The following is a 19,236-nucleotide window of genomic DNA, read 5'->3' on the forward strand; positions in this document are numbered from 1 at the left end:
CAAATAAAGCAGGGGACACCAACCTTTTTTGCACTGCAGACTGGTTTAATATTGACAATATTCTTGCGGACCGGCCGAAGGGGGTGGGGGCGGATTGTTAATCATGAGTAGAATATAGGTGATAAGTCAACTAAGAGTCACTTATAAGTGGCTAATACACTCAATTTCGTTTCTATAAGGGTTTATCTGACAAATTTAATATTAAACATACAGCGCATATTTTCCTCGTATGATTATAGTGATAAGTCAATTGTAAGTCACTTATAAGTCAATAGCATCATAACATTTTAAGTAACATTTGGATGTTAAAGCAAATATGCAAACAAGCACATATTTTCCTTGTTGGTGTATTGGTATAAAATTATTGCAAGACACCAATATCGCTGAATCAGTGGGAGCCCTGGGCTTGTTTCCCTGCAACAAGACTGTCCCTTCGAGGGGTGATGGAAGACAGCGATACTCGAAGGGGGTTCCTTATGTCCAGTCTATTCTGCAATTTAGTTTTCGAGGTTTTCAGCACTTGCTTCTGTCCCACTTGCTCACATTTTTTCTGCTCAAAAAACTCAACGGGTTTGTCTTTAAGTGCTGGGTGCTTGGACTTAAGGTGCTGAAGCAGTTTTGAGGGCTTCATTGCCTCATTAGACAGCCTCTGGGCCTGCCCACTGCCAGATGCCTTGGCCAGGTGAGGCTGGTCGTGGGTGGGGTGAGAGGACAAGGTAAGGGCCGCGGAGGTCGCAGTCCACAAGAGCGATCGACCGAATGAGCAAGGAGTGCAACAGGATGTGACCTGCCCCCCTTGTAGTTAGGTAGGATCTATCGGCCGACAGAAGTTTGGCTGGAGGGATGACTTTCAGTAGATCGCAGCGAGGTAGCTGCTCTGCTACTTATGAAACCCTGAGCTCGAATTAGGTCGTCTGCCAATATTTTAGAACTGGGTTCCCCATAAACATTCGGTGTGCTAAACAGGTTCAGAGGCAGCGCTCATCTGTCCGTGCTCCAGGCCAGTAGTAACAGCACTGCTCGCCAGCCGTATGAGGCGGCTGGTTACCCGAAGCCAACCAGTGATCCCTGGCACTAGGGTATCACTGCGTTTAGGCGAGTGATGACCTCACGTGCGTTCAAGTTCAACAATGGGCGTGACAGGGAATGAGGAAAGGTGCAGCTGACTCATATCGTTAAATCATATTGTTTCCTCACGGCCCGGTGGCACATGCTTTGCAGCCCGGTGGTTGGGGACCACTGAAATAAAGTGGCCACTGAATGTATATTAAAGTTACTTGGACAGGTAATGAAGAGGAAACGTTTAGAATAATATGGACCAAAAGCAGGCAAAGGAGTCTAGTTTTAAATGGGAATCTCTGATGGCAAGAACCAATTGTGATGATGGGCCTGTTTCCATGTTATATGACCCCGTGATTTAGATGAGAATGTAGATGGCATGATTACTAAATTTGTGGATGGTGTGGATGGGCAGTAAAGAAGTTTCTCTAAGATTGCAGCAGGATCTAAATCAACTGAGAAAGTAGACAAAGGAATGACAAATGGAATTTCATACAGACAAGTGCAAAGTGATGCGCTTTTGGGAATGGAAGACTTACACAGTAAATGACAGTATTCTGGGGAATGTTGCGGAAGAGGGTTCAAGGGGTACAGATTCACAAATAAGGAAATAAGTAAGTCATATGAAAAGATGAACAATGTTAGTCATTAATGATAAAGTTACCATCTTACCCTTCACTTTTAGCAAGCTCACTGTCTGCTGATCCCCTGTATCACAGGTATATTCTCCAGCATCTTCAACTTTTAGGCTATTAATAATTAACTCGATACAGAAACCCTTTTGCCTCATTTCATATTTGTTACTTGGCTGAAGTGCCCTAGATCCTTTCCTCCATTCCACAGGGGCACCTGGTTTTGTGATCTCACAGTACAGAATGGCAGTACTGTCCTCTTCAGCTTCCTTATTTTGAAGCTCTTCTTTGAAAAGTACAGGTAGAGCTAAAAAGGCAGTGAGTTACACATGATGATATATCCCATTTTATGTTTTAAACTGAAGCTTCAAATTTTTGAGTTTCAAACAAGTTCACTAAGAAAATCAATGTCTGATTATCTATTTTCAGTTTTTGGTAGCATTGCTGTTTAGCCTGAAGAAAGACCTCACAAATTTATCTTGTTTACTTACATCTCAGACACATCAGCCAGACAGAGCTATTTAGGTTACTGCACTCTGCAGTTTCCACTTAAAAGAGCCTTGTAAATTATGTCTCTTCAATTGCTATTCCAGGTACATTTTAAAATTGATTAGGGTTAAGTAGAACATTTTTAGCTTTTGTGTTTTAAAACACTTGATTGAACAGCAGGGAGAAGTTTGTTGATTTCAAAAGGTACTTGGCCAGGTAGTTTGATAAGGAAGCCATAGATAAGGGATAAGGGCTTAATACAGATAAATGGGAAAAGTGTTGATGAAATCTATATGGCATCAGTCGGCAAGGATGAAGTGGACCAAAAGGGCCCGTTTCTGTGCTATATATTTCTATAAGCTGTCTGGATGGACTAAGTAAAACATCAGATACTGGAAGCTGAAACAAGAGTAGAAATAATAAATCATACAACATCTATGGAAAGGAAAACAAGTTAATGCCTCAGTTTCAAAGATCGTTCATCAGAAACAAGAATGAGAAAAATTACGCTAGTCTAAATGACAGAAGTTCAAAGTGAGGGGAATGAGAGGAGCAAAGAGACTGTCAGTAATAGGGTGAAATCATGTACAGCCACTGAATAGACAGTACAGTTCCTTTGCCTGTGCATTGTGTTGCTACATTTAGAAATAAGGGTGATGTTCTATATTCTAGCCTATTGGGATGTTCTGACCAGACCAGAAGAGATACATTAAAAATAAAGGTGTGGGTGTGGGGAGGGAGGAACAGCATATACAAATGACCGGTCTTGATACAAACAGAAGAGCAAGTTACCTATATATATATTTCCACTTGACTTACAAAATCTAATGGTGTCATCTTACCCTTAACTTTTAAGGAGGCAGTGGTCTGTTGATCTCCGGAATCACAGGTATATTCTCCAGCATCTTCAAGTTCAACCTTGTGAATAAGCAACTCAATGCAAGGGCCTTTCTGATTCATTTCAAATTTGTCACTTGCACGAAGCAGCCTGGATCCTCTTTTCCATTTGATGGGGGCATCTGGTTTGGTGACTTCACAGTACAGAGTAGCAGTGCAGTTTTCCTCAACTTCCTGACTGCAAAGCTCTTTCTTGAAAAGTACAGGCAAGGCTATGAGAGAAGGTAGTTTGGGTTGGTTTTTAGTTTAATCTCAAAATAATAATAACCATAATTCAAAAACAAAAATAAAATGCTCAGCAGTTCAGATAAGACTTGCAGATACAATGGGAAAGAAGGTCCCTTTCTCCATCTGAAAGCACCATCAGTTTTAGTGATTTCACCATACATATTCAGTACCATCCTTCTGAACATACTGACTATATATGCATCACAGGCACAAGCGGCCAGTAGCTAATTCATGAGATAAAGCAAGACCTTTGACAAGGTCCCATTTGGTTGGTTGGTCCATGGAGACTGAGCCAAGCAGATACAAAATTAGCTGGTGGAAGGAGTCAGAGGGTGGTAGTGGAGTCTTGTTTTTCAGATCGGAGGCATGTGGCCAGCAAGTTACCATAAGGAGCTATACTGGTTTCATTTGTTTGTCATCTGTGGAGGCCAAGTCTTTACGTATGTTTAAGGTATGATTGATCAGGGCATGAAGGATACAGGGAGAAGGCAGGAGACTGGGGCTGAGAAGAAAACTGGATCACAGCCATGATGAAATGGCAGAACAGACCTGATGGGCCAAATGACCTAATTCTGCTCCTATATCTTATGGTCTTAATCTGAATTATGTTACCTCTCAGCTTCCTTTGCTGTAGGAAAATGCTCTATAATCGCTAAACATAACATATAACTGTCTTCTTGAATATAATACAACCTAATGAGTAATGTCAATTCACCTACCAATTACTTTTAAGCAACTCTTTGTCCTTTGGTCACCAGAATCACAGGTATATTCTCCAGAGTCTTCAACTTTTAGATTATGAATATGCAATTCAACAGTGGAACCCATTTGCATCATTTCATATTTGTCACTTGGATGAAGCAAAGTAGATTCTTTCCTCCATTTCACTGGATGATCTGGCTTGGTAAGCTCACAACAAAGTTTGGCAGTACTTTCCTCTTTAGCTTCCACATTCTTAAGAGACTTTTTAAAATGCACAGGCAGGGCTAAGAGTACCAAAAATGTTGATAAAAATTAACTCAAGATTAAATTAATATAAATGAAAGAGTCATGAATTTCATAGTTTTTAAATTAGAACAATCTGACATTATATATTTTATAAACATAGTATTTATACACAGTATATAATTCGGCCGCTGGTTAATTGGGGTAGCTGCTTATTTGGGACAACTCTTAAAGAACAATAGTTAAGAAAATAGCTGGGATTTTCTTTGTTTATTTAGGACAATATGCTGCTTAATTCAGACAGGTGACTGTTGCCAAACATTTTCTAACTAGCGTCAGTTATGTGGCCATTAGACATTACAGTGTTCTTAGAGCAAACAGTTTTTAAATAGCGTAACTTATATATCTGTGTTCAAAAAGCAGTGATTTTTGTCACTAATTATTGGTGAGCAATGATTTGAACTAAACATGGACATCTAGTGACGCTTTACCTTAACATGGATACCTGGTGAAAAATATGATCAACAGTAAATTGAGGTCACAGATTTTAGATAATTACCTAAAAATAATGTGATATGCCGTACAGTTTTGCTTTTATTCTGAGCTTTATTAAAACATGAACATCAAATGGACAACTAGATACTGTATATAATTTTTAAAGGGCATTTAAAAGAACAACTTTCGACAGAATGCAGAAAGTGTTTATGTAGATCATCCCCTCTGACTGCTGAAAATATGTAGCCCAAATATCCTTCAACACATCTTGTAAAGCTGCTTGACAAGATTTGTTGGAGGGTATTTGGGCTACATCACAGCAAACTTGTTGCAATGCTTGAAGCCTACTACTACACAAATTCACTGTGAAATTACACCAACAAATCAGGATTACTGATACTAAAGTAGGTTGTTTGTGGAAACAATCACTAAAAACGTTCAATTTATGTAATAAGCCATCTGCACCAAATTACTACTGTTAAATATAACAAAAATATTTTCAAGCAAATACTTCCAAAAATTTCATTTTTAAACCTTGCCTCATGTTCATAGAAGATTTTACCCTCAAAGAAATGCAAGGCTGTCTGAGTGGCAACTTGAGGGAAAATTTTCCAAAAGTAAAATATAGTTCTGCAAAGACGATAGTTGGACAATTGGTATAACAAGACTGATGAAAATTCAAAAATTATGGTGTGTAGAAATGTGGGGAGAATAATGATGGGACTAATGCAGGATTCATGTAAGTGAATGGTTGATGGTGCAAACTCAGTGATTCAGTGCTGTATCTCACTATGACTACAATAAATGATGGTGGCTCACCTTTTACTTTTAAGGAGGCTGTTGTCTGTTCATCCCCTGAGTCACAACTATATTCTCCTGCATCTTCAAGTTTCAAGTCATGAATGATTAGCTCAACCCTGGAACCTTTTTGTTTCATTTCGTACTTTCCACTGGAATCAAGAAGGACAGATCCTTTCTTCCACTTTACAGGAGCATCTGGTTTTGTCAGCTCACACTGAAATGTAGCAATATTCCCCTCTTTATGCTCCTTATTCTGAAGCTTTGTCTTGAAAATCACCGGAAGTGCTAAAACAGTAAATTGATTTACATTTTTTTTATGTCTCCAAAGAAATTCCCAATTCTATTTTACTATTATCAAAACACACCATAAAACTTTCAGGAGCTATACACATGAATAACAACATATTTCATGCATAATTGCATTCATAACTGGCAGGACATTAATTCTATAAGATTCGCTTGAACGTATTTGGCCTGATATATTAAAGTCATTCTAAAGTATGTTCACTTCCCTTTGCAACCAAAGAGTAAAGAACTCTTTTTTAAAAAACAATTCAATCCTTTACATTGGATTAATCCTGTCATTGTACTGATCTACAGGTTACAGTCCTAAATTGGTGCTTTTGGGGAAATTAGGTAGGATCTAGCAGAGGTTGATCAGGAAAGCCTGTTTGAAAGGAAAGGAGCAAACGGCAAATAGGAGGCTTTTGAGAGTGTGTTATCAAGAGTCTAGGTGGAGCCTGTTCCTCTGGCTGGTAAGAAGGAAGCATGCACTGGATTTAGGAGGTTGGAGAGGAGTAAATCCTTAGATCACTATAAAAAGATTAAGAATTCACCTCAGAGGAAACTCAGGAGAATAAAGAGTATGAGATGGATTTTGCAGGGAAGTTAAAGTAAATATCATTGGAATCTACAGCTATATTAAGAGTAAAGGAGAGGTGAGGGAGAGAGTAGATCCCCTTTGAGACCAGCAAGATTGCTTACGTCTTGAGACATAGACGCTGGATGGGATTTTTAACATGTATACCAAGGAGAAAATCATGGTTGCTCAAAATATGAGGGGACCAAGTTGGAGAACATTTATATTACCAGGGAGGAAGTATTTGAAGCCTTACATTAAGTTTGATAAATCCCCAGGGTCTGGTCGTGTGCAACTTCAGATTTTATGGGAGGCTATAGAGAAAATTACAGAGGTCCTTGTCTAATGATTTTCCCAAAGACTGGAAGATGACAGATAAAATTCCATTGTTTAGGGTAGGAAGAACAAGCCAGGGAACAACACACTGGTCAACCTGACATCAGTGGTAGGGAAGTTACTGGAGGGAATTCTACGGGACAGGATCACAAACATTTCAATAGGTAGAGGCTGATTAGGAGGAGTCAACATGACCTTGGGCATGGGAAGTAATTTATTTTTTTCCTAAAAAGGGTTTTTTGAAGAGGTACTAAAAGGATAAATAAAGATAAGGCAGTGGATGTTGCCTATTTGGACTTTAGCAAGACCTTTGGCCAGGCTCCACGTGGCAGGATGCTCTGCTAGGTTAAGTTCCAAGGAATCTAGGGAGAGCTATTTAGGTAGACTCAAAATTGGTTCAGAGGTAAAAAGCAAAGGGTGTTGGTTGAAGCTTTGTTTCTTGGAATGGAGACGGGTAACCAGTGGTGTGTTGCAGGGGCTAGTTTTGTGACCTTTGTTATTCATTATGTATATCAATGATTTGTGTGGTTGGCAATGAAGAAGATTATTGTGAATTACAGTTGTTATGATCGCAGCCCCCTCCTTCTTGAGAATTGCAAGATCGCTATTAATTCGGGTCTTGGACCCAGGAAATGAGAGAGAATCCTCAAGGTTTTGGAATATGTCCTGGCCCCTCAGCAAGACAAAGCCACGGATAACGGCCATTGTCTCTTGGAGACACCTTTGTGGATTGCGATCCTATACTACGTGCAAGCCCTCAGGGCAGCGTGGGCTGGGTGACGGGGAGAAATTGCATCATCCCAACCTGATTGACATCTGCTACCCTGCGAGTCCAGATAAAAGAGGGGCTGTAGAGACGCACCAGAAGAGACGCTAGCGATCCCGTAATAGCGGGCAGCCATTTGAAGAAAGCCACGTGCGTTCGGTTCCCATTGCCTGGGAGCCGGTGGCTGATATCACAGAAACGATTTTCTTGAACTAACAATGGGGAACCAACTCCCCCGACTCAACGGATTGGCATCATCAAAAGACCCGGGCAAGTTTCTTTTTCTCACAAATCTCTCTCTCTCTAACAAGTGAAAACCCAGCGGTCCCCCAAAAGCCAGGAGCCTGCAGGAACTGAGTGACTCTTATATTTCCAATGGACAATATATTACCCCTAGACAAACGATAGAGCTATTTCTTATTGATGATTATTACTATACCCGCGCTTTAGATTGAGTATTGACGATGTATATTATCTGAATGTTGTATTAACCTTATTTTTGTGCCCCTTTATAAATAAAGACTTTTAAAAATAGTACCATCAGACTTCAACGGACCTCTCTATCTTTGCTGGTAAGTGACCCAGTTACGGGGTACGTAACACAGTGTGATTTTGGTCAGTTAGGGTAGTAGGCTGAAGAGCAGCAAATTGATTTCAAAACAGATAAGTGTGAGATGGTGCAGCTTGTTAAGTGATATCACACTATAAATGGTAGAACAAATCGGGAGTCTAACAGAACAGTGGGATCTTGGAGTAAAAGTGCAGAGTTTGTTGAAAGCAGCATTCAGCATTATAGGTAGACAGAGTGGTGAAAGAGGCACTTAGCAAGCTTGCCTTCATCATTCAGGCTGATTAAAGAATATGGTAATGGCAACAATCAAAAGTGTTGTTAAACAACAAAGATGACATGTTACGTATTAGTGTCAATTATTTATGATGTAATAGGTATCTCATCACCAAAACCAATCATAGCTCTCTCTTCATAAACATCAATTCTTCACAACAATCTGAGTTACAATTGCATCATAAGATATTACAGAAGAGACAGCACATGTGTTATTAAATAAAATTGATTCTAAGAAATATTTGCACAGCTGAATGAAGCAGTAGATTTTAAGTAGCAATTTATCTGTGGAAAGAAGAGGTAGAGATGGATAGATTTTGGGGAAGAAATCTGAAAACCTGTATCCTAGGCTTTGTTTCAAGTCCAATGGCCTGATGGGATGTTTTCCAGGTAGCTTTGAGAGATAAGGAAGGAGACTGCTGGGCAAATGACTAGAGGACATCAATGGATACATTAATTCCACAAGTAGGGATACGTCAAGTAATTACATGTTGGTGGTAGAGAAGCTATTGGAAAAAATTCTGAGGGAACTACATTCTAAATCTACATTTGGAGAGCTAGGGATTATTCAATGGCTTTGTTGAGGGAAGACGATGTCTGACCATTTTGAATGAACTTTTCAGAAAGGTTTGACTAGAGTGTGTTGACAAGGGTATGGAAAATGCAATTGGTTTATTATTGTCATATGTACTGAAATACAATTTAAAAACTTGTCTTCCATACCATTTCCACAGATCAATTCATTACACAGTGCATTGAGGTAGAACGGCTACAGAGAAAGTGTAGTGCATGTAAAAAAATAAAGTGCAAGATCAGAACAAGCTAGATTATGAGGTCAAGAGTCCATCTTCTTGTACCAGAGAACCAGTTAAATCTTATAACAACTGGATTCTTGACTTTATGACCAACAGACTGTATTTAGTAAGGACAGGCAACAACAGCACCAACATGCTTATTCTAAACACTGGTGTTCCACAAGATTGCATCCGTTGACCCCTACTCTACATAATAGCATCTGAGCAAAACATGATCCTTCACTTCAGGAAGGTGGGGGGGGGGGGTAGTGCACATAGTCCTGTCTGCATCAAAGCATTGAAGTTGAGAGAGTTGAGAGCTGCAATTTTCTAGGAGTGAACATCATTAAAAGCCCATCCGGTCCAACCAAATAAGCGCCATCATCAAGAAGGCTTACCAATGGCTCAGTTGATGTAGTCACCCAGGTATCATATAGGAGACTGCAGCATAAGAACATAAGAAATAGGAGCAGGAGTAGGCCATCTGGCCCATTGAGCCTGCCCTGCCATTCAATAAGATCATGGCTGATCTGCTTGTAAACTCAGTTCCATCTACCTGCCTTTTCTCCGCAACCCTTAATTCCCTTACTATGTAAAAACCTATCTAACTGTATCTTAAATATATTTAGTGAAAAAGCCTCAACTGCTTCCCTGGGCAGAGAATTCCACAGATTCACCACTCTCTGGGAAAAACAGTTTCTCCTCATCTCCGTCCTAAATCTTCTCCCCTGAATCTTGAGGCAATGTCCCCTAGTTCTTGTCTCACCTACCAATGGAAACAACTTTCTTACTTCTATCTTATCTATCCCTTTCAAAATTTTCTATGTTTCTATAAGATCCCCTCTCATTCTTCTAGTGCAGTTATAGCCAAGATTAATCATGTACTGCTATGATATCTAAATTTGGATACATTTGTATTCATTTATTACAGATTAAAATGGAAAGCCATCAAAAATTAAAACATTGGTGCAGTTACTTCTATCTGCAGATTCATTCATCTGAGCATTTACTACCATACTTCTAATGGACATCAAAATTTCAGCTAGCAATCTTCTAGAGCAAGAGAGGAGAACAAAGAAACAACTGAGCGGTCAACATCACCACATTAAGTGCCACTGCACCGAAAATATACTTTATTCCATCTGGTCTTGTCACAACAACAACTTTATACTCAAAATCATGAAGATCAAGGGACTGACTGTAGACCAGGAAGGGGCAATCAGAGAACACACACCGATTCTCATCGAGGGGTCAGTAGTGGAAAGGGTGAGCAGTTTCAAGTTACTGGGCAACAATATCTCAGAAGATCTATCCTGGGACAACCAGATTAATGCAACCATGATGAAGTCAGACCAGTGGCTATACTTCATTAGGAGTTTGAGGAGATTTGGCATGTCATCAAAGACTCTAGCAAATTTCTACAAATGTACCATGAAGACCATTCCGACTGGTTGCATCACTGGCTGGTATAGAGGTGCCAATGAACAGGATGTAAGTGGCTTCAGAAGGTTGTAGACTCAGCCAGCTCAATCATGGGTACAAGCCTACCTGTCATTGAGGACATCTTCACAAGATAATGACTCAAGAAAACAGCATCCATTATAAAGTACCGTCACCATTGGACATGCCCTCTTTTCATACTGAAAAGGATATTTAAGTTGTTCTATGCATAAGCAATTGTGCAATGCTAATTTCAGGTACACAGCTTACATCCAGCCTACTTCATTTACATTGAATGCAAAGGCTCAGATTTTCAATTAAATTCAAATCAACATGAAAATTTCTAAGCAGTTATAATACACAATATTTCAGTACTCTTTCAAATGAAGATCTAAATACAAAATATTAAATTTAAATCATAATAAAAATAACAAAAGCATGAATTTAGCATTAACAAAGATGAGATAATAAAAACATAAAGAATTCAAAAGATAAAAAACAGCAAATTTGTAAAAATGGTTTTGATATCAATGTCTGACCATGCAAAGCTTATTTTATGGCATGTCCTACAGAGATTTTCAGCCAATTATTAAAAAAGGTACAGATACATCAAATTGCGGTTTAAAAATCAATAAAATGTAGATGAAAAGAAATGAAAGACATGCATACGTTTGAAGAATAGTGTGCCTATACCTTTCACTTTAAGAGAGGCTGTGCTCTGCTGATCTCCGGAATCACAGGTATAGTCTCCTGAATCTTCTGGTTTCAGATCACAGATTAACAGTTCATTTATAGGACCACTTTTCTTTATTTTATACTTGTTACTGGAATGAAGCACCACAGTTCCTTTTCTCCACTCCACAGAAGCATTTGACTTTGTTAACTCACAATGCAAAGTGATGGTGGTGCCCTCTTCTACTTCCTTGTTCTGAAGCTCCCGTTTGAAAAGCACTGGAATTGCTGGCAAATTAAGATTACAGGGTATTTCAATTAAAATTAACCAGAATCCAGTTTAATATCACTGACATGTCATGGAATTTATTGCAGCAGCAGTACAATCCAATACATAAAATATTATGAATTACAAATATTTAATATGACACACCAATTCATCACTGGTGCAACCAATTGGTTTTAGAGGTCACGTAATTAGTTAAATGGCGATCATCTGTGTGCAGTCAGGTGTTTCAGTTGATTACAGTAAAAATAAACCTGCATCTGGAAGGTCCAGCTGCTGGTGAGTCAAAAACTACACCATGAACATTTCAAGAAACTTCACAAAAAGGTTATTAAAAAGCACAGGTCAGGATAAGGACACAAGAAAATTTCCCAGTCACTTAATATCCCTTGCTACAGTTAAGTCAATCATCGAGAAATGGAAAGAATATGGCACAGATGTAAATTTGCCCAGAGCAGGCCGTTCTCAAAAACTGAGTGAGCGTGCAAGTAGGAGACTAGTGAGGGAGGCCACCACGATTCCTATGACAACTATAAAGGAGTTACAAGCTTCAGTGGTTCAGATATGAGACTGTGCATATAACTAATCTGGGTGCTTCACAGTCGCAGCTTTATGGGAGAGTGACAAAGAGAAAGCCGCTGTTGAAAAAAACTCACATGAGATCTTGGCTAAAGTTTGCCAGAAGATGTGTGGGAAACTCTGAAGTCAGCTGGAAGAAGGTTCTATAGCCTGATGAAACCAAAACTGAGCTTTCAGGCCATCAGAACAAATGCTATGTTTAGCGTAAGCCAAACACTGCACATCATTGAAAACTCATCATCCCTACTGTCAGGCATGAAGGCAATTGCATCATGCTGTGGGGATGCTTCACTGCAGCAGGCCTTGGAAGGCTTGTGAAAGAAGAGGATAAAATGAATGCAGCTAAATACAGGGGAATCCTGGAGGAAAACCTAATGCAGTCTACAAGACAACTGTGACTTGGGAGAAGATTTGTTTTCCAGCAAGACAACGACCCCAAGCATAAAGTCAAAGCTACACAGGAATAGCTTAAAAACAATAAAGTTAATGTCCTGGAGTGGCCAACTCAGAGTCCAGACCTCAATCCAATTGAGAATTTGAGACTGGACTTGAAAAGGGCTGTTCACTCATGATCCCCGTCAAATCTGACAGAGCATGAGGAACTTTGTAAAGAAGAAAGGGGAAAACTGCATACTCCAGACCCAAGGCTGTAACTGCTGCCAAAGGTGCATTTACTAAATACTGACTTGAAGGGGGTGAATACATATGGAATCAATTATTTTGTGTTTTATGTTGGTAATTCATTTAGATCACTTTGTCACTGTGTGTGTGTGTGTGTGTGTGTGTGTGTGTGTGTGTGTGTGTGTGTGTGTGTGTGTGTGTGTGTGTGTGTGTGTGTGTGTGTGTGTGTGTGTGTGTGTGTGTGTGTGTGTGTGTAGTCTGTTCAGAAATTTGATGGCGGAGGGGAAGAAGGTGTTCCTAAAATGTTAAGTGTGTGCCTTCAAACTCCCATACTACTCCATTATACCAGGGATTCCCAACTATTTTTATGCCATGGACCCTACCATTAACTGAGGGGTCCATGGACCCCAGGTTGGAACACCTGCATTATACCATTATTTTATTACTAATCGAAAATAATACTCAAAAAAATTACTTCTTTATACAATTCATTGAAACTCCATTGTTGGTTAAAAAAACCTGAATATTCAAAACAAAACAACAATAATTTTAACTAAATCTACCTAGCATCAATATTCCCTTTCTAGAGTATATACATATGAATGTATACTTGTTAACATATAGAGGTTCTCCCCAAATTATTGCAGGGTTAAGTTCCTGTAAACTATTTGTAACCCAAACAGTTGACAAGTCAGCAATTTAGCAACAAACCGAGTTCCCACATCAAATCCATATGGCCAGTCTCTCAAATGTTCAATCGAATGTGCACTATACATAAACCATAAGAGCCAGGAGGAGAATTAGGCAATTTGGCACATTGAGTTTGCTCTGCCATTTCATCATGGCTGAACCATCTTCCCTTCCAATTTTGTTAGGGATCTGGAGCTGCAGCTTGATGACCTACAGCTTATTAAGGAAAATGAGCAGGAGATAGATAGGAGCTACAAGGAGTTAGTCACCCAAAGGCTGCAGGAGTTAGATAAGTGGGTGACTGTCAGGGAAGGGATAGGAAGAGCTCAGATAGTAGAGAGCACCCCTGTGGTCAACCCCCTCAGTAATCGTTATCTCGTTTTAGATGCTGTTGAGGGAGGTAACCTGACAGGAGATAACCATGGCGTTCGGGTCTTTGGCACTAAGCCTGGTTCTGTGGTGAAGAAGGGAAAGAAGAAGATGAGGAACGCGGTAGTCAAAAGGGATTCCATAGTGACGGGAACAAACAGGAGGTTCTGTCGGCCTAATAGAAATACCAGCATGATGTGTTGCCTCCCAGGTGCCAGGGTATGGGATGTCTCAGATCGGGTGTAAAGTATTCTGAAGGAAAGTGGAGAACAGCCAGAAGTCTTGGCACACGTTGGTACCAATGACATAAATAGAAAAAGGGAGGAGGTCCTGAAGAGACAATTCAGGGAGTTGGGTAGGAAGCTGAAAAGCAGGACTTCCAGGGTAATAATCTCAGGATTGCTGCCTATGCCACATGCCAATGAGTGCAAGAATAGCATGATCAGGCATACTAATGCAACACTGAGAAGGGGCAGGTGTAGGGGCAAGGCTTTGGGTTCCTGTATTATTGGGGCATCTTCTTGGGGGAGGTATGACCTGTAAATAAAGGACAGGTTACACCTGAAAACAAAGGGGTCCAATATCCTGGCAGGCAGATTTAATAGAGCTGTTAGGGAGGGTTTGAACTAATTTGGCTGGGGGATGTGAAGTGGGCTGCTATGGCTGAGGAAGGGGAAAACAGAAATAAATCAAAGATAGCGTGCAACAGAGATGATACAAAGGACAGGCAAGAGATGAGGCATAATCACAGCCAGTGAGATGAGTTACAGGGCAATAGAGGTGTGATGCAGTTAAAACAGAAAGCAACAAATACTAGACTGAAAGTGTCGTATGTGAATGCACGTAGCATAAAAAATAAAATGGATGACCTTGAAATTCAGGTATAGATTGGCAAGTCTGATATTGCGGCCATCTCTGAAACTTGGCTAAAGAATGGCTGCCATTGGGAGTTGAATGTCCAAGGATATACAGTGTATTGGAAAGATAGGTTAGTAGGCTGAAGGGGTAGTGTGGCTCTGTGTATAAGAAATCATATTAAATCATTAGAAAAGGATGACATAGCATCAAGTAAGGGTAGAGTCTCTATGAGTTGAGTTAAGAACTGGCAAGAGTAAAAGGACCCTAATGGCAGTTGTATACAGGCCTCCAAACACCAGCCGGAATGTGGATTACAAATTACGAAAAGGCGTGCCAGTAGGGCAATGTCATGATAGTCGTTGGGGAATTTAACATGAAAGCGGATTGAGAAAACCAGGCAGAGATATTGTAATGAGAGATGCAGAGATGCCAGAGGAACTGAATGCGTATTTTGCATCAGTCTTCACAGTGAAAGACATCTGCAGTACACCGGACATTCAAGAGTGTTTGCTCTTGGGCTGTATTCCCTGGAGTTCAGGGGAATGAGAGGGGGATCTCATAGAAACATTCCAAATGTTAAAAGGCCTGAACAGATTACATATGGCATAATTATTTCCCATAGTAGGGGATTCTAGGACAAGAGGGCACAACTTCAGGACTTAAGGATGTCTATTTAGAAGAGAGACGCAGAGAAATTAATCAGAGGGTGGTAAATCTGCGGATTTTGTTGCCATGAGCAGCTGTGGAGCCCAAGTCATTGGGTATATTTAAGGCAGAGATAGATAGGTTCTTGATTAGCCAGGGCATCAAAAGGTATAGGGCGAAGGCAGGGGAGTGGGGATGACTAGAAGAATTGGATCAGCCCATGATTGAATGGTGGAGCAGACTCAATGGGCCGAATGGCCTACTTCTGGTCCTATATCTTATAGTCTTATTCTCCTGCCTTCTCCCCGTAACATTTCACTTCCTGTCTAGTCAAGAAACAATGACCTCTGTCAATGAACACATCTCCACAGCTAACAGTAGCAACATATTCCACAGATTCAACAGTCTCTGACTGAAGAAATTCCTCCTCATCTCAGTTCCCTCTATCCTGAGACTGTGCCTTTTGGTCCTAGACTCCTCCACCACAGGAATTGTTGACCCCATATCCACTCTATCCCGGCCTTTCAACATTCGATGGGTTTCAAAGACATTCCACCCATTCTTCTAAATTCCAATGAGTGAAGGCCCAGAGCCATCAAACACTCCTCATACAATAACCCTTCCATTCCTGGAATCATTCTTGTGAAACTCCTCTGAACCCCTTCTAATGTTATCACATCCTTTCTTAGATAAAGAGCATAAAACTGCTTACAATACTCCAAGTAAGGCCTCACCAGTGCATTATATTCCTGCTTTTATATTCTATCCTCTCAACATGAATATTAACACTTCAACATGAATATTAACACTGCATTTTTAGTTGCCTTCTATTGGTTGTTAAAAAGCTTCCCAATCTTCTAACTTCCCACTAATTTTTGCTCTATTATATGCCCTCTGTTTTGCTTTTATGTTGTCTTTGACTTCCCTTGTCAGCCACAATTGCATGAACCTTCCTTTATAATACTATTTCTACTTTGGGATGTAATTATCCTGTGCCTTCTGAATTTCTCCCAGAAACTCCAGCTCTTCTGCCAACATCCCTGCTAATCAACTTTGGCAAGCTCCTCTCTCATGCCTCCAAAATTCCCTTTATTTCACTGTAATACTGATGCATCTGACTTTAGATTCTCCCTCTCAAATTACAAGGCAAGGTCTATCATATTATGATCACTGCCTTGTAAATCTTATGGTATTGGGACTGCTTCGTTTACATTATATGGCAATTATTTGAATGAAGGAATTGATGGTTTTGTGGCCAAGTTTGCAGACAATATGAAGATATGTGGAGGGGCAGGTGGTGTTGAGGAAGCAGAGAGGCAACAAAAGGTCTTTAAAAGATTAAAGAGAATGGGCAAAGAAGTGGCAGATGGAATAGTTTTGGGAAATGTACAGTTATGCACTTTGGTGGAAGAAATAAAAACTATTTTCTAAATGGAGAAAATTCAAACATCTGGGTGCAAAGGGACCTGGGAGTCCTCATGTAGGATTCCCTAAAGGTTAATTTGCAGGTTGAGTCGGTGTTAAGGAACACAAATGCAAAGTTAGCATTCAATTCGAGGGGATGAAAATATTAAAGCAAGGATGCAATGTTAAGGTACTGGTGAGGCCTCATTTGGAGTACTGTGAGCAGTTTTAGGCCCATTATCTGCCTAACATTGCAGAGGGTTCAAAAGAGGTTCATAAAAATTATTCCATGATTGAAAGGCTTATCATAAGGAGTGTTTGATGGCGCTGGGCCTCTACTCACTGGAATTTAGAAGAATAAGGAAAGATCTAATTGAACCCTATCAAATGTTGAATGGCCTCAACAGGATAGATTTGGAGAGGATGTTTCCTATGATGGAGGAGTCTAAGACCAGAGGACACAGCCTCAAAACAGAGGGATGTCCATTTAGAAGAGAGGAGGAGGAATTTCTTTAGCCAGAAGGTGGTGAATCTGTGGAATTCATTGCCACAGGTGGCTGTGGAGGCCAAGTTATTTGGTATATTTAAGGTAGAGGGTGATAGATTCTTGATTAGTCAGGACATGAAGGGATATGGGGAGAAAGCAGGAGATTGGGACTGAAAGGGAAATGATGGGCCAAATGGCCTAATTCTGCTCCTATATCGTATGATCTTAGTTTAAGGTAAGGGTAGAAAGATTTAAAAGAGACCTGAAAGGTAACTATTTTGCTCAGAGATTGGTCGGCATATGGAACAAGCTGCCATGGAAAGTGGTAGAGGCAGATATAATAATGCCGTTTCAATGACATTTGGACAGGTTTATGGATAAGAAAAGGTTTAGAGGGAGATGAGCCAAATGCAGCTAAATAGGATTAGCTCAGGAAGGCACCTTGGTTGCAGAGGATAAATTGGGCGAAAGGGCCTGTTTCAATACTGCATGACTATACCGTACAATTTATCTCTAATGAACTTGCTATATTGTCCAAGCAGTTAGAGGTTAGAACTTATTAAATAGATACAGTTGGACACCAAGTGCAATTTCTACCATGCTCCTTTATTGAAGGATTGAAAATCAAATCAGGAATTCTGGTTTTTTAGTTCATTCATTTATAGGATGCAGATTTACAAGGTTAGCATTAGTTGTGCACACTGATTGCTCACTGAACCAAGTAGTTTGCAAACCATTTCAAGGGCAGATAAGAAGTAAACACACTGGTGGATTTACAGCCAAGATGTAGAAGAATGGCAAATTTCATGCTCTTGAAGAACATTAACACACCCAGAATAGCGTTATTTGTCAAATGCGTTGCTTGCATCAATAACCAAAAAAGTCCAAGGATTTGCTAGACCATATGACCATAAGATATAGAGGATATGACCATAAGATATAGGAGCAGAATTAGGTCATTTGGCCCCATGAGTCTGATCCACCATTCAGTCATGGCTGATTTATTATCTCTCCCAACCCCATTCAACTGCATTCTCCCAGGAACTTTAACATCCTCACTAATCAAGAAACTATCAATTTCCACTTCAAATACACCCAGTGACTTGACCTCCAGCCTGTTTATAGTGAGCAAAGAAAATAAGGCCTGGTATCTTAAAAGAGATCGTGGGAAAATAGGGCCCTAATGAGTTTCAAAGGGGCATGGCCATTTCCCATTTAAAGAACACCTGGGAAGTAGTGCCCCACTGAGCTTAAAAGGAGTGCCTTGATGCATTTAAGGGCAGCAATAGAGCTTTGTCCAGCAGCCAATCCAGACGCCAGAAGCTTGGAGAGGAGGGGACTTTAATCAGGTCCACTGTCTGAGGACAAAATGCAGGAGCAATTTGCAGTGGCATAATAGAGCTTTGGCCAGCGATTAGTGAGAGCAAATTAAAGGAAGGGAAGAGGCAAGTGCAGCGGCTTTTATCAGGGTGGACACAGAGTGGTGATCACAAGGCTTTAACTCTTTAAAGTTTTAACAAAGCAAGACTTTATTCAGCGAAAGCAAAGGAAGGAAAAGCACATTTTTTCCATTCTCTTCTGCTCAACCAGGATAGGAGAGATGACAGGTGGGATAGCGAAATGCTCCTCATGGGGGAGGTGGGAAGGCAGGGTGACCTTCAGTGTCCCTGACAACTACAAGTGCAATAAGTACATTGGCCTGCAGCTTCTGACAAACTGCATTAAGGAGATGGAGCTGGAACTGGATGAACTTCAGATCATTCAGGAGGCTGAAAGTGTGATAGATAGGACATATTGAGAGGTAATTACACCCAAGGTGCAGGGCACAGGAATCTGGGTGACAGTCAGGAAGGGGAAAGGGGTTAAGGAGCCAGTGCAGAATACCCTTGTGGTCATCCCACTTAATAACAGGCATATCATTTTGGATATTGTTAGGAGCGAGGGGTGGGGGGGGGGGGGAGATAACCTAACGGAGGAAAGTCACAGTGGGCAAGTCGCTGGCACTGAGTCTGCCTCTGTAACTCAAAATGGAAGGGGTGG

The 19,236-nt window shown here is 40.4% G+C and overlaps 1 protein-coding gene across 1 annotated transcript in view; it reads right to left on the reverse strand.

Moving 5' to 3' along the window:
• Positions 1-19,236, reverse strand: part of LOC140732397 (obscurin-like) — a 530,964-nt gene that overhangs the window by 344,820 nt on the left and 166,908 nt on the right. The window contains exons 31-35 of the mRNA XM_073054987.1: positions 11,279-11,545; positions 5,565-5,831; positions 4,025-4,291; positions 3,023-3,289; positions 1,732-1,998 (exon numbers count right to left, since the gene is read on the reverse strand). Of these exons, the coding sequence (XP_072911088.1) occupies positions 1,732-1,998; positions 3,023-3,289; positions 4,025-4,291; positions 5,565-5,831; positions 11,279-11,545 (1,335 nt within the window). The remainder of the gene's footprint in view (positions 1-1,731; positions 1,999-3,022; positions 3,290-4,024; positions 4,292-5,564; positions 5,832-11,278; positions 11,546-19,236) is intronic.

The sequence above is a fragment of the Hemitrygon akajei genome, chromosome 8 (genome assembly GCF_048418815.1).
Source record: "Hemitrygon akajei chromosome 8, sHemAka1.3, whole genome shotgun sequence".
NCBI classification, from domain to species: domain Eukaryota; kingdom Metazoa; phylum Chordata; class Chondrichthyes; order Myliobatiformes; family Dasyatidae; genus Hemitrygon; species Hemitrygon akajei.